The 12,415-nt window shown below is 43.7% G+C and overlaps 1 protein-coding gene across 2 annotated transcripts; it reads left to right on the top strand.

The window, feature by feature from the left end:
* The first annotated feature begins 1,577 nt into the window (after positions 1–1,577).
* Positions 1,578–4,129, top strand: LOC119274636 (putative cysteine-rich receptor-like protein kinase 20). Of its 2 annotated transcripts, none has more exons than XM_037555353.1 (7): positions 1,578–1,763; positions 2,194–2,339; positions 2,430–2,691; positions 2,860–3,082; positions 3,183–3,330; positions 3,416–3,613; positions 3,880–4,129. In XM_037555353.1, exons 2-6 carry the CDS (start codon positions 2,196–2,198, stop codon positions 3,599–3,601), a joined length of 963 nt encoding a protein of 320 aa, XP_037411250.1. In that variant the 5' UTR covers positions 1,578–1,763; positions 2,194–2,195; the 3' UTR covers positions 3,602–3,613; positions 3,880–4,129. The 2 variants fall into 2 exon arrangements, with proteins under 2 accessions (XP_037411250.1, XP_037411251.1); XM_037555354.1 differs by having other exon boundaries at positions 2,125–2,339.
* The last annotated feature ends 8,286 nt before the right edge of the window (positions 4,130–12,415 follow it).

Genomic DNA, 12,415 nt, shown 5'->3' with positions numbered 1-12,415 from the left:
GGCGACCCTCTGGCCGCTGCTGCCCAGCTCCCCTGCCTGCTCTGGGGTTGGCTCGTTTATCATCTCAAAAATCGGCTCGAAAACTGCTTATATGGTTATATGGGGATAATATGCGGTAACCTGAAAAAATATTCTAAGATCTGCTATTTTAGGGGATCTATTCGGTGCATTTTTTCAGCCTATACTGTAATTTAGAGGTTTGACCACCCTTGCGCGGCATCTGCTGGAGTTGCTCTAAGAGCCTTGTAGTAGAGATTTGGAAACTGTTTTCTCTTGTCCTAGTACAAAGCAAGGTGGAGTGAATAGCAAAAAACTATCACATTACAGGCTATCGTTCCAAAAGACTACGTTTTTTTTAATTTTTTAAAAAACTACCACAAAAGTGGTGGGTTGTTCCAAAAACCCCAAATGACCACGTTGTTTAAAATTGATTCGGATTATGACAGCTCGGGTCCACTCGTCAGGTTGACCATTAGCTTTGACCGTTAGGTTGACCATTGACAGATTACGATAGATGGGCCCCTTTATTTATAAAAGGCAATCAGATCCCTACACAAAAAATATAAGCAATCGGGCCCCTGTAATTTTTTTAAAAAGGCAATCAGGTCCCTGTAATTTTAAAAAAAAGCAATCCAGTCCCCGCCGGCGAGCTCGTCGCCGGAGCTGACGAAGGGGCCCATGCGCGTCGGCCGGCCTTGCTCCGGCGAGCTCGAGAGCGTGCCTGCTGCTGCATGCGGCGCAGTAGCTACTGCACGCGATGGAGCTGTCCCTCCCATTGTTCCTGGGCACGGCGACACGAGCTGCTGGGAACCATGACGGCTGCTCCAGCTATTGGGCGCGGTGAGCTCTTGGACCATGGCCGAAGGGCAACAGCGACCTGAGCTCCTGGGCATGGCCGGCGCACGGACCCGAGCTCCTGGGCGTGGCGGCCTGAGCTCATGTGGGCATGGCCGGCGAAAGCTTGCTGGGAGGGGGCAGAGGGAGCACCGGAGATGGTCTGGGCAGCGGCGCTGGGTGCAGAAGAATAGACGACGTGGCTCGTGTGCCCCGGTCGTCGGCTATGGTGGCTTCCGGCGGCGGCGCCCCAGATCTGTGCCCTTCATGAACAGACTCGGGAGAGGGAGGGAAGAGGGAGGGCACAGAGGAGTTGACCCGTCTGGGTGGTTTTAACTCGTTTTGTTTTTAATGGACTGGGCGGATGACATGTGGGCCGTAACAATCAACGTTATTGATCTTAATGGTCAATACTTACGAGTGGGCCCCACCCTATCATAAACCTGGTTAACCCCACCCTATCATAAACCTGGTTAACACCTAATAGTTCAGTCATTTGGGGTTTTTTGAAACAACCCGCCAATTTTGTGATAGTTTTTTTGAAAAGAATAGAAAGCAATAGTTTTTTAAAACGATAGTCCATAATGTGGTAGTTTTTTCCTATTCACTCAAGCAAGGTGCAAGCATGGTTTGCAGTCAAATCATTTCTGTTATGTCTTGACCGTCGACGAAAGCTACAGCGTGGGAATATTTAAAGCAGAGATGCCGACATGATTTTTTGTGTGCGTGTGTATTCTTAAAGACGAGCATCGTAGCCAGAGTCAAGTCAACTCATTCTTGTCTGTGCATCATTCGAGATCTCGTTGGGTTGGTTTCTACAAATCACAAGCTGAGGCTAGCAAGGAAGCGATTCTTCTCTGGAGCTTCATCGTCCCCGGCCGTTTCCTTCTTCTCTTGACTCTTCACAGCTGCTACGGAGGATCCCCCAGGTCAGAGCTTTTAGAAATTGAGAAGCTGCTTAGTTTTCAGATGTTCTTACAGCAACCATGTATGTTTATAGCTTAGTATCCTAGAGATCGATCCATGCATGTTTAGTCGTGAGGTCGGGTGCCGGCTATGTTGGTTTGGTTCCTCCGGATGCCGACGGTGGTGGAGGTCAAGTCGTGTTCCCCGCTCTCTGTTTTGTGGCTCCATGTCTGGCCGCTCTGTGAGCTGCAGACCGGCGGACGGCGCCCTCCGGCAGCGGGTGAGGGGAGATAGTGGTCTCTCTGCCGGTTGATGGCTTTATTAATTTGAAGTTGGGATGTTTGGCTTTTCTCTGAAACAGATCTGTCTTGCTCTGGTAAACAGGATTTGTGACCATTCATAGCTTGTGCCTTGTAGCAGCTCAGCTCAAAGCTTGTCTTGTTTAATCATCAGAAATGGCGACGGGGGCTAGCGGAGGGCAGCCGAGCGTTCTGAGCACATTACCCAAGGATCTGCCACTAGATTTTCTGAAGACCATCACCGATCAGTTCTCACCAGAGCATATACTCGGTACAGGCGCATTTGGAACTGTTTATATGGTAACCTTGATATCATCAACCGTGCCTTCACATTTTCGTGCCAATTAGATGCCAACATTTGCTGAAAAGGTATGTTTTGAGCTTGAACAGGGGATTGCGCCGGACGGGCAGAAAATTACTGTCAAGAAACTTGCGGAAAACTCGCCAATCGCACGCGACAAACTATTTACTAACGAGGTTCAGAATATTATGGCTCTGCATCATGAGAATGTAGTGAAGTTGGTCGGCTACTGCCATGAAGCACAAAAGAAAGTGGTGCAGAACAATGGAAGATATATTGTTGCAGACATTGTTGAAAGTTTACTCTGCTACGAGTATTTGCCCCAGGGGAACCTTCAGAAGAATCTTTTTGGTATATATATATTTACCATTTTATTTTAAAACAGTATTTGAGTATCTGCATATTCTATTTAGTTTTCAATGCTATACATTGACAAGAAAAGGCAGTAACTAGAGTATAAGTATTGCTGGAAGTTACTATCTTTGAGTACTTACATTATGCAATGTTTCACTTCTTCAGAGGTATCCTGTGTAATGGACTGGGATACACGCTTCAAAATCATCAAGGGGATCTGCCAAGGTTTAGCCTTCCTACACAGCATTAGCATTGTCCATATGGATCTTAAACCTGAGAATATATTGCTGGATGGTAAGATGATCCCGAAAATTGCGGATTTCGGTCTCTCGAGGCTCTTCGGTCAAGAACAAACACGGATGAGAACACAAAATGTTGTTGGATCGTAGTAAGTGAAACTTCAAGTCCGATAACATTTTGTTCCGTCATTATGAAGTGAAGTGCATTTTATTCTCTCCGGCAATACTTACTAAAATCTTTGTTATCAGTGGATACATAGCTCCAGAATATCTATACAAAGGTGAGATCTCCACCAAGTCAGACATATATAGTCTTGGCCTATTAATCTTGGAGACCACCACAGTTGAGAAAAATTGTTCCAACAACGAACCATCTGCGACGCAATTTATAAAAAGCGTAAGAGAAATTATTACTTGATTCTTGAAAGACTGGGGTATATATATATTATCTCCAAGAATCATAATTCTGGTTCTGTACGTAGGTACATGATAACTGGACGGATGAGCACATAGTGTCTCAGTGGCCACATCTTTATGGGGATCGCTTTCAGCAGATAAAAGTATGCATCAAAATTGGACTAGAATGTGTGGAGATCGATCGGCAGAAGAGACCTTCCATAGAAGAGATTGTCAATAGGCTCAACGGACTATGGTCAACTGGAAGTTGAATGCCATATGCGGTATGAAATTACCTGGGCACACAATGGCTTTCTATTGTTATGATTTTGTTGGCCCCTACCTCGATATAATATTGCTCAATGGCCCAGGTCCGAGTTCATTGTTAAAATGATTTTGTTTTATGAGATTGCAGAGGAAACTTTTTATTCCTTTCTCTAATAAAGGACAATCAATTCTGACTAACCTACACTTAACATCTGCAGAACCATTTAGTTCATGCTGCATTTCAGCTGGTGATAACATACGTACACTATATATGAAATTTCAGATCTCCAGTTTCCACGGAGCATGAAACTTCGGTCTTTTCAGCAGAGATGTGGAAGATGGAACAACATGCTTCATTGTTGCTACGATGATTTTGAAATAATTCTTTCTGATGTGCGTCATTGTGGATCTTGTTAACAATACTTTCTTTTACCCAACTACGTAGTTGTTTTTTAATGTCAGTACCGATAAGAACACGACTAGGCAGCGGCGCCCCAGGGCTGATTTCCCATGTGGCGTCATATTTCCTCTTCTCTATTTCATGTATGCAACAATATATTGGTGACGTTGTTGGCGGAAGCCGCGTTGGCCATGCCCATCCGGTCCTTCATGAAGTTGACGAGGTTGGTGCTCATGCCGTAGTAGGCCAGCCGCTCGCAGCACTCGCTCGCTGCATGCAACCGATCAAACACCTTGACGCCATGAACACCAGCAAGAACAGAAGCAGAGTGAAGCAGAGCAACACGAACAATGGTGTCGTGTGTATGTGTTCGCACACGAACACGTCGCCGTGTACCTCCAACGTCAAGGGTGATGCACCGCAGCTCACGTCGAAGGAGACCCGCCCGGAAGCGCGGTACGCATGCAATCCGGCGGGTGCTTTTGAGGATCCGAAACCCCACACGCTCGGGAAGGACCCCGTCTGGGCGCGCAGCGGCTATGGGCTGCCCTAGGTCGACCTGATCGCCTCTAGGGCCTTGAGGTTCGCCGCCCTGCAACAAGAAAAACTGACGAAGAATGAGGAAAAAGAAGAACTAGGGTTAAGGAGGAAAGATAAAAGGTAAAAAGTGGTAGATGATTTGATCGATTGTGTGTTGTTCAATCGGCCGTCGCCCCTTAGGTATATAAGAGGCAGCTGGACTTTCCGTGCAAGGAAAAGGCTTGGATTCACGTCCAAAACCCTAGTCAAATTCGGATTGGTTTTGTCCGAACTTTTCAAAACTGTTCGGTTTAAACTGGCTGCACCTTGCGGGTAATTTTTGAGGTGGTAAACAATTTTGGATGGAAACGAGCCCAAAAGCAATTTTGACCGTTTCGACGAGACGAACAACTTTTATTTTGAATGTTTTTTTATCAGAGGTAATCTTGATGGTCAAATCGGTCGCGCAGAACAGACTATTATTCGCGCTACCATCAGACAGGGTGTCTGGTGGGGCGTGCCAGTTTTTGCCTCCTGACAGGGCTGTATTCTGATGGCTCTAACATTTGCATCTGAACTCTGATTGGAACGATTTTTCATATCAAAATTGATCGTTTCGACGAGACGAAGACAATCCGTGTAGACCATTTTTCCATTTGAGATCGTCTACGGGGCTTAATCGGCCAAACTAACTCTGAATATAAGATCTTAGTACTTTGAGCATAGTTTCGGCCTTCAAGATGAAATCGGATGGCGATAACCCAAACTTTAAAGATGTTGATATCAACAATACGGAACTCTTTCATGTAGAACACTTCTCCATTTGAGGCCATCTTAGATAAGTTCTTAACTGTGCCAAAATCTGGTGTCAACACATGCCCCCTTTTTTCGGCAAAGCCTGTGTGCCAAAAAATAACTTGCACATAGCTTTCTCTAAGGACGATGTCAACACTCCATCGGCCATTTTGCATATTCTTAGGACGATAAGTTTATATGGCCATTTCTTGTGTGAATATTTTGATGCAAGTTTGGGTGAAACTTTCTCAACTTCATTAATACGACTATAAAGTTCAATTCATATGCGTGTCAAACCATCCATCAATCATATTGTTCACCCTTCTGCTAGGATCTTGCAGATAATCAATAATTAACTTTCTTGAATCCTTACTTTGCCTGCATAAAAATTTCATTAGTGGCTGAGGTGGTGAGCTCCAATTCGACCTTACCTATGTTGGCAAGAATAAGCATCGGCTATTGATAGACGTGCAATACACCATGACCAACATGGTAGCCATATGTTTGCTATGCCAACCCTCTCCAATTTTTATGCCTAGATATATGATCAATTTTAAAGCAACCCAATGTAAATTTTGCATCTAGACATACCCCAAGATAAACTATAAGTGATTCGTCAAACCATTGATAACCCTTGGATATTTGTTGCACTACTCATGACGAATCACCAAAAGCCGCAATATGTTTAGCACATATGGCAAAAGTTCCAAACCGAATAATATTGCATATTCGGCTTTGATTATTGTTCAATAAATATTTTAAGAGGCATGTGGCTTCACAGAACAGCACTATATGGAGATATAACCGTGATCATTGTTATGAATTCAACTATCAAAACATAATCTCCATAGTTGTAAGTGCATCTAGTGCCCCTTAGTGATTTTGGTGTATTGAAGACTTATAGGTTAAGGGACTAATGCGTTTGTGAGTGTACACAGGTCTATAAGTCTATGAGGAGTTTGATATTTACAGAGAAAGTCGACCCCTAAAAATGAATATCTTTGACTGACGATTTTGGTATTCCTGAAGACTCTCATGAAGATTTTGAAAGTGAAGAAATTGGTGTATCCGTGAAGACTTGATATTCATGCGAGGAATATGAAGCTTGAAGACTTTCATTTTCATAGTTTTGTTTTTTCTCTTTCTTGAGTCATAGGAAACACTCTACTGTTAAAGGGGGTCGAGGAAATACTAAGGAAAAAAATTCATGTGATGCTCAACTCAAAATCCTACACCTACCAAACCCTTCGAGTGAAGCCTTTGGAAATCTCATATAGTTCAGTCAATTTCTTCAGTGACAGAGATGAAGTTCTTCTGGTCGCTGAGGAATTTGTTCTGACTGAGGAGTTAGGAATTCGCCAGTGCGGATTGCATACACAGTGAGGAACATGATAGCCCTGAGGAATTTGAGAGTCAAATTTCCGACCGTTGCTGTGTTGCGCGCCAGCTGTCCCAAAATATCTTATCCACCTAACGGTCATATCAGACAAGGGCATTTATGTCTTATCATGTCGGGCTGCTCCCTAGGCTATAAATAGCCGCCCCCTACAACCACTAGCTGGTTGGCTACTCCGAGAGAAACTGACACTTGTCATTTGAGAGCAACCCGTCCTCCGAGGACTTTGAGCGAAAATCATCGAGTGAGGAAAAACCCCAAACCCAAACACCTACAAACCCAAAGTGATTGAGCATCACTGAAGAGATTGATCCTGCGTGGATCTGACGCTTGTTACCTTTGAAGACTGTGCTTCTTCCAGATGGTTAGGCGTCATGGTCTAGAGCATCCAAGAGGAATTGTGGATCATCGAGTGATCGAATTTGTGAAGGTTTGGAAGTCGCCTGAAGACTTACCACGAGTGATTGGACGAGGTCTGTGTGACCTTAGTTCAGGAGAATACGGTGAGGACTTGGTGTCCTGAGCTGCGTGCTCAGCGGCTGGGTGTCCGGGACTGTGTGGCCTCGAGTTTAAATACTCAGCCGCTCCAACCAGACGTACAACTGAGACAGCAGTTGGAACTAGTCTACCAAATCATTGTCTTCACCAACCTTACTGGTTCTATTTCCTCAACTCTTTCATTTCCTCATTACTGTGTTGAGTGATTGTTCATATCTGTGTTTGAAGACTTTGACTGAAGATTTTCTCAATTTCCTCAGTTCAATTACTTCAGTCTATTTGTCTTCATCTTGTGTTATCCTGTGTTTACGCTTCCTGTACTCTGTGCTTGTCTTCATTTCATCATGATGACTATGTCTATATCCTAGTACGCTTACTATTGAGTACTTATTCCGCTGCTAGTAGTTCTTCGCTAAGGAATTTCCTCACCGGCAAAATCCTCAGTGAAGAATTCATAAAAATCGCCTATTCACCCCCCCTCTAGTCGATATAACGCACTTTCAATTGGTATCAGAGCAAGGTACTCCCTTGTTCTATGTGATTTTGGTTTAACCACCTGGAGTTCTAGTTATGTTGACCGCAGGTATGATCAAGGTCTCCGCTGGGTTTCCTACCTTCGATGGCACGGACTACCCCTACTGGAAGAATAAGATGTGAATGCAGCTTGAAGCAATTGACAACGATCTCTGGTGCGTTGTGGAAAATGGTGTTCCCTCAGTTACACCTTCCCTGAATGCTGCTGATGTGAAGAGATTCAAGCAACTCGATTCTCAAGCGAAGAATATCATATGTGGTCATCTGAGTAAAGGGCGGTATGGTAGAGTGAGTGCTTTGGAAACTGCTAAGCTTATCTGGGATAGGCTCTCCAAAGTAAACGAAGGAGTTTCAACTCAACGTGACTCTCGTGTTGACGTTCTTCGCAATCTCTTCAACCGCTTCAAAAGACTCGACAATGAAAATGTTTAGGAAACCTTCGATCGCCTCACTGACATCTCAAATGAGCTTCAAGCACTTGGCGCCACTGACATCACCGACCATGAGGTGGTGAAGAAATTGCTGAGATCGCAAGATTCCTCATTTGATACTCTGGCACTGATGATACAAGAGTGTGCTGACTACAAGTCACTGGATCCCGCTGATATCCTCGAGAGGCTAAATACTCATGAGTTCCAGCTTGCTGAAAAGAGAGATCTCTATGGTTCAACCTATGGCAAACCACGTGCCCTGAAGGCCAAGGCTGTGTCTGAATCTGAATGTGAAGACTCTGGTAGTAGCCTTGGTGATCCTGAAGAATTGAGCCCGGAGCTAGCACTGCTCGTGAAGAAGTTCCAGAAGTTCTCAAGACGTGGTCGCTTTGGAAAATCCTCAAGGAGCAGTGATTCCTCATCAAGTGACTATAAGGGAAGGCTATGCCATAAATGCAAGAAGCCTGGTCACTACATTCAAGATTGTCCTCAGTGGGACAAGGAATTAAAGAAGAAGAAATACAAGGATTACAGTTCTGATGATGCCAAGAAGAAGAAGAAATCTTCAAAGTCTTCATCATCAAAATCCTCAAAGTCTTCATCTCACAAGAAGAGCAGCTCCAAGAAGGCTCGGGCATTCATTAGCAAGGAAATGGACTCTGAAGCTGAATCTGAGGAACATGAGGAAGAGGAGGCATCCGAGGAATCTGAGTCAGGTGTGGCAAGTCTAGCTCTTACTACCGCATTTGTCAGCAAGTCTATCTTCAACTCTGAAGAAAACGACAACACCAACAATGCTGATGAAGATAATGATGACTATGCTCCCACCTATTGCTTCATGGAAAAAGGTGCCAAGGTAACAAAATACCCCTCCTCTGAATCTAGTGAGGATGAATCTAATGAAAATCTTAAGCCTAGCTACTCTAAACTCGCTAAGATTGCTGTGAAACAACAAAAGGCTATTGAAAAACTTCAAAACATGCTAGACAAAAGTGATGATATGTTGGGTGATGAAATGGACCGCACTAAAGACTTAACTGAAAATCTTCAGAGACTTCAGTCTAAGTTTGACAACCTTCGAAGTCATCATAACACTCTCTTATCTGATCACGAGAAGCTTTCTTATGAATTTCTTCAAAGAAAGCAAGATCTTGAGAAGCTAAGAGTGAGTTATGAAGATCTTCAGAAGGATCGCGATTCATTACTTGCTCAACAAATCAGTGCTTCTCAGGAAGAATTTGTTCCTCCATGCTTAAAGTGCATTGAACGTGAATCTGCTAATTCTTCACCTGAAAGTTAAAATGCTTCAAATGTTACAAATTCTTCACCTGCCTCTGCTATCACTAATTCCTCATCTGAGGACATTGCTAGTATCACTGACGATGCAGGGCTGAAGGAATTGTATATGACAGGCATGTACAAAAGCCTCAAAGGGCATCGGACTTTTTGTGATGTGCTCAAAAAGCAGATCCTCAACAGAAATCCTAGGAAAAAGGGTATTGCCTTTGAGAGGAAACTCAATGCTGATGGAACATATTGGAAGCCTGAGCAGTACCCCAAAACCTCATGGGTTGCTGCAAAGGGACCTCCAGTTGATCCATCTAACTTATCTGGCTTTACATGTGAATCTCCTCATTCTTCTGATGAGTCATTTGACTCCAACTATAAACTGCTCAAAAATCAGAATGGTGAAGTATTTGCTAGATATGTTGGCACTAACTGCAGGAACGGTTCCCCTATGAAGAAAATCTAGGTTCCCAAAAGTTATGTTGAAAGTCTTCAGGTGAATGTCCTCATGACACCACCAGTGAAGAACAGGAACCCCAGATCCAATTCTTTATATGGACCTAATTCTTCACATGGATCAAATCCTCAAGTGGATCAAAGTCCTCATATGAACATCATCGTGCTAACCCTTCTGTTTCGCAGGGTAGAGCTAAGGGCTATGAATATGCGCATTATTCTTCAAATCATTATGTTCATAAGTCCTCGAAGAATTTCTCTGCTTATTCATATGCTTACCCTAACCCCTCTTATGTGAAACGCAATGGATTGGCTTCTATGCCACCATTCTCATATGGTGCTCGCGGAGTGATGAACTCTTTGCCACCCCTTCAGATGTGGGTGGTGAAGAAAAAGAACTAATTTCTTCTGCAGGGTCAAGTCTCCAAACGTGCTTTAAACGTCTGATGAATTTGCTGGGGGCCTGACAAAAATGCCTGAAAGGACGCAGACGAATCATGATGAAATGAACTTTCATTTCACACGTCCTGACACTGTTTATCTATGCTATTGCTTGATGAAATTGAACTGATGAATTTGATGTCATATTCTTCACTGATGAAGTATATGAGTTCGTAATATGCACTAATTCATCTGCAGGATGATCAGCCCAAAGCAAACGAGTGGGTCCTCGATAGTGGATGTACAAATCACATGACTGGTGACAAGAACCTATTGATGGATGCTCCCTTAACACCGTCACATCTGAAGCACATCATCTTCGCTGACAAAGGCAAAAGTCAGGTATTGGGTCTAGGTAAGGTTGCGATCTCAAAGGATCGACACATGGACAAAGTCATGCTTGTCGAGTCCTTAGGATACAACCTCATGTTTGTCTCAATGCTTTGTGATCTCGATATGGTTGTTGTCTTTGGAAGATATCGTTGTGTTGTGATCATGGAAGCTGACCATTCCAAAGTCTTCTAAGGCTTTAGGAGAGCAGATCTGTATATTGTTGATTTCTCTACAGGACCACAACCAACCGTGTGCTTACTAGCAAAAGCTTCAGAAGGCTGGCTATGGCATCGACGACTTGGTCACGCTGGCATGAGGAATCTGAACACGCTTGCGAAGAAGAAGCACGTCATTGGCATTGAGAATGTCAAATTCCTCAAGGATCACTTATGCAGAGCTTGTGAAGCTGGAAAGATGACAAAGGCCAAGCATCCAGCGAAGACTATCATGACCACTACTCGTCCATTTGAATTGCTTCACATGGATCTCTTTGGACCTAATCATTATTCTGCTGTTTCAAATGATGCATCCCTATATGGCTTTGTTATTGTTGATGACTATTCTCATTACACATGGGTACACATTGTTACTTACAAACATGAAGTGTAGGAAATCTTCAAACGATTTTCCTCGAGGGCTTCAACCAACTTTGGTGTGAAGATCAAGCACATCAGAACTGACAATGGGACTGAGTTCAAGAATTCCGGTCTTGATGGATATCTTGATGAACTTGGTATTACTCATGAGTTATCTGCTCCTTATACTCCTCAGCAGAATGGCGTTGTGGAGCGCAAGAACAGAACCCTCGCTGAAATGGCTCACAGTATGCTTGATGAATACAAAACGCCTCGTCGTTTTTGGATTGATGCAATTGATACTGCGTGCCACATCATCAATCGGGTATATCTTCACAAATTCTTCAAGAAGACTGCCTATGAACTCCTCACTGACAAGAAACCCAATGTGAGTTATTTCAAACTCTTCGGTGCTAAATGTTGGATTAGAGATCCTCATCACAATGCTAAATTTGCACCAAAAGCACATGAAGGTTTTATGCTTGGTTACGGAAAGGACTCGCACACCTACAGAGTCTTCAACAACGTTCTTCACAAGGTTGTTGAAACTGTAGATGTGCGGTTCGATGAAACTAATGGCTCGCAAAGAGAGCACCTACCTTCTGTAATAGATGAACCAGCACCTGGGGATTCTATCAAGTTCAAGGCTACTGAGGATGTTATTCCTACCGAAGAATCTACTGAAGAATTCATTCCAGAACGTGAAGAAAATCGAGCTGGTGCACCTGATGAAATTGCTGAAGAAAATGGTGCTGAAGAAAATGCTGATCAAATTCCTCAACGACAACCAGCTCATCCTCGCATTGCAAAAGAACTGCAAGTGGAAAATATCATCGATGACATTCGAGCGCCAGGTCCTCTCACACGCTCAAAAGCTTCACATTTATCTAACTTTTGTGGGCACTATGCTTTTGTCTCTATTACAGAGCCCACTAAGGTAGATGAAGCATTTCTGGAGCCTGAGTGGATTCAGGCCATGCAAGAAGAATTACATCAGTTCGAGCTCAACAATGTCTGGGAACTGGTAAAACGTCCAGATCCTCGCAAGCATAATATCATCAGCACAAAGTGGATCTACCGCAACAAGCAAGATGAAAATGGCCTTGTGGTGAGGAATAATGCACGACTTGTAGCTCAAGGCTACACACAGGTTG

The sequence above is a fragment of the Triticum dicoccoides genome, chromosome 3B (assembly GCF_002162155.2).
Source record: "Triticum dicoccoides isolate Atlit2015 ecotype Zavitan chromosome 3B, WEW_v2.0, whole genome shotgun sequence".
In the NCBI taxonomy this organism is placed as follows: Eukaryota; Viridiplantae; Streptophyta; class Magnoliopsida; order Poales; family Poaceae; genus Triticum; species Triticum dicoccoides.
The sequence above is the reverse complement of the archived record's forward strand: the minus strand, read 5'-3'. Positions and strand labels throughout refer to the sequence as shown.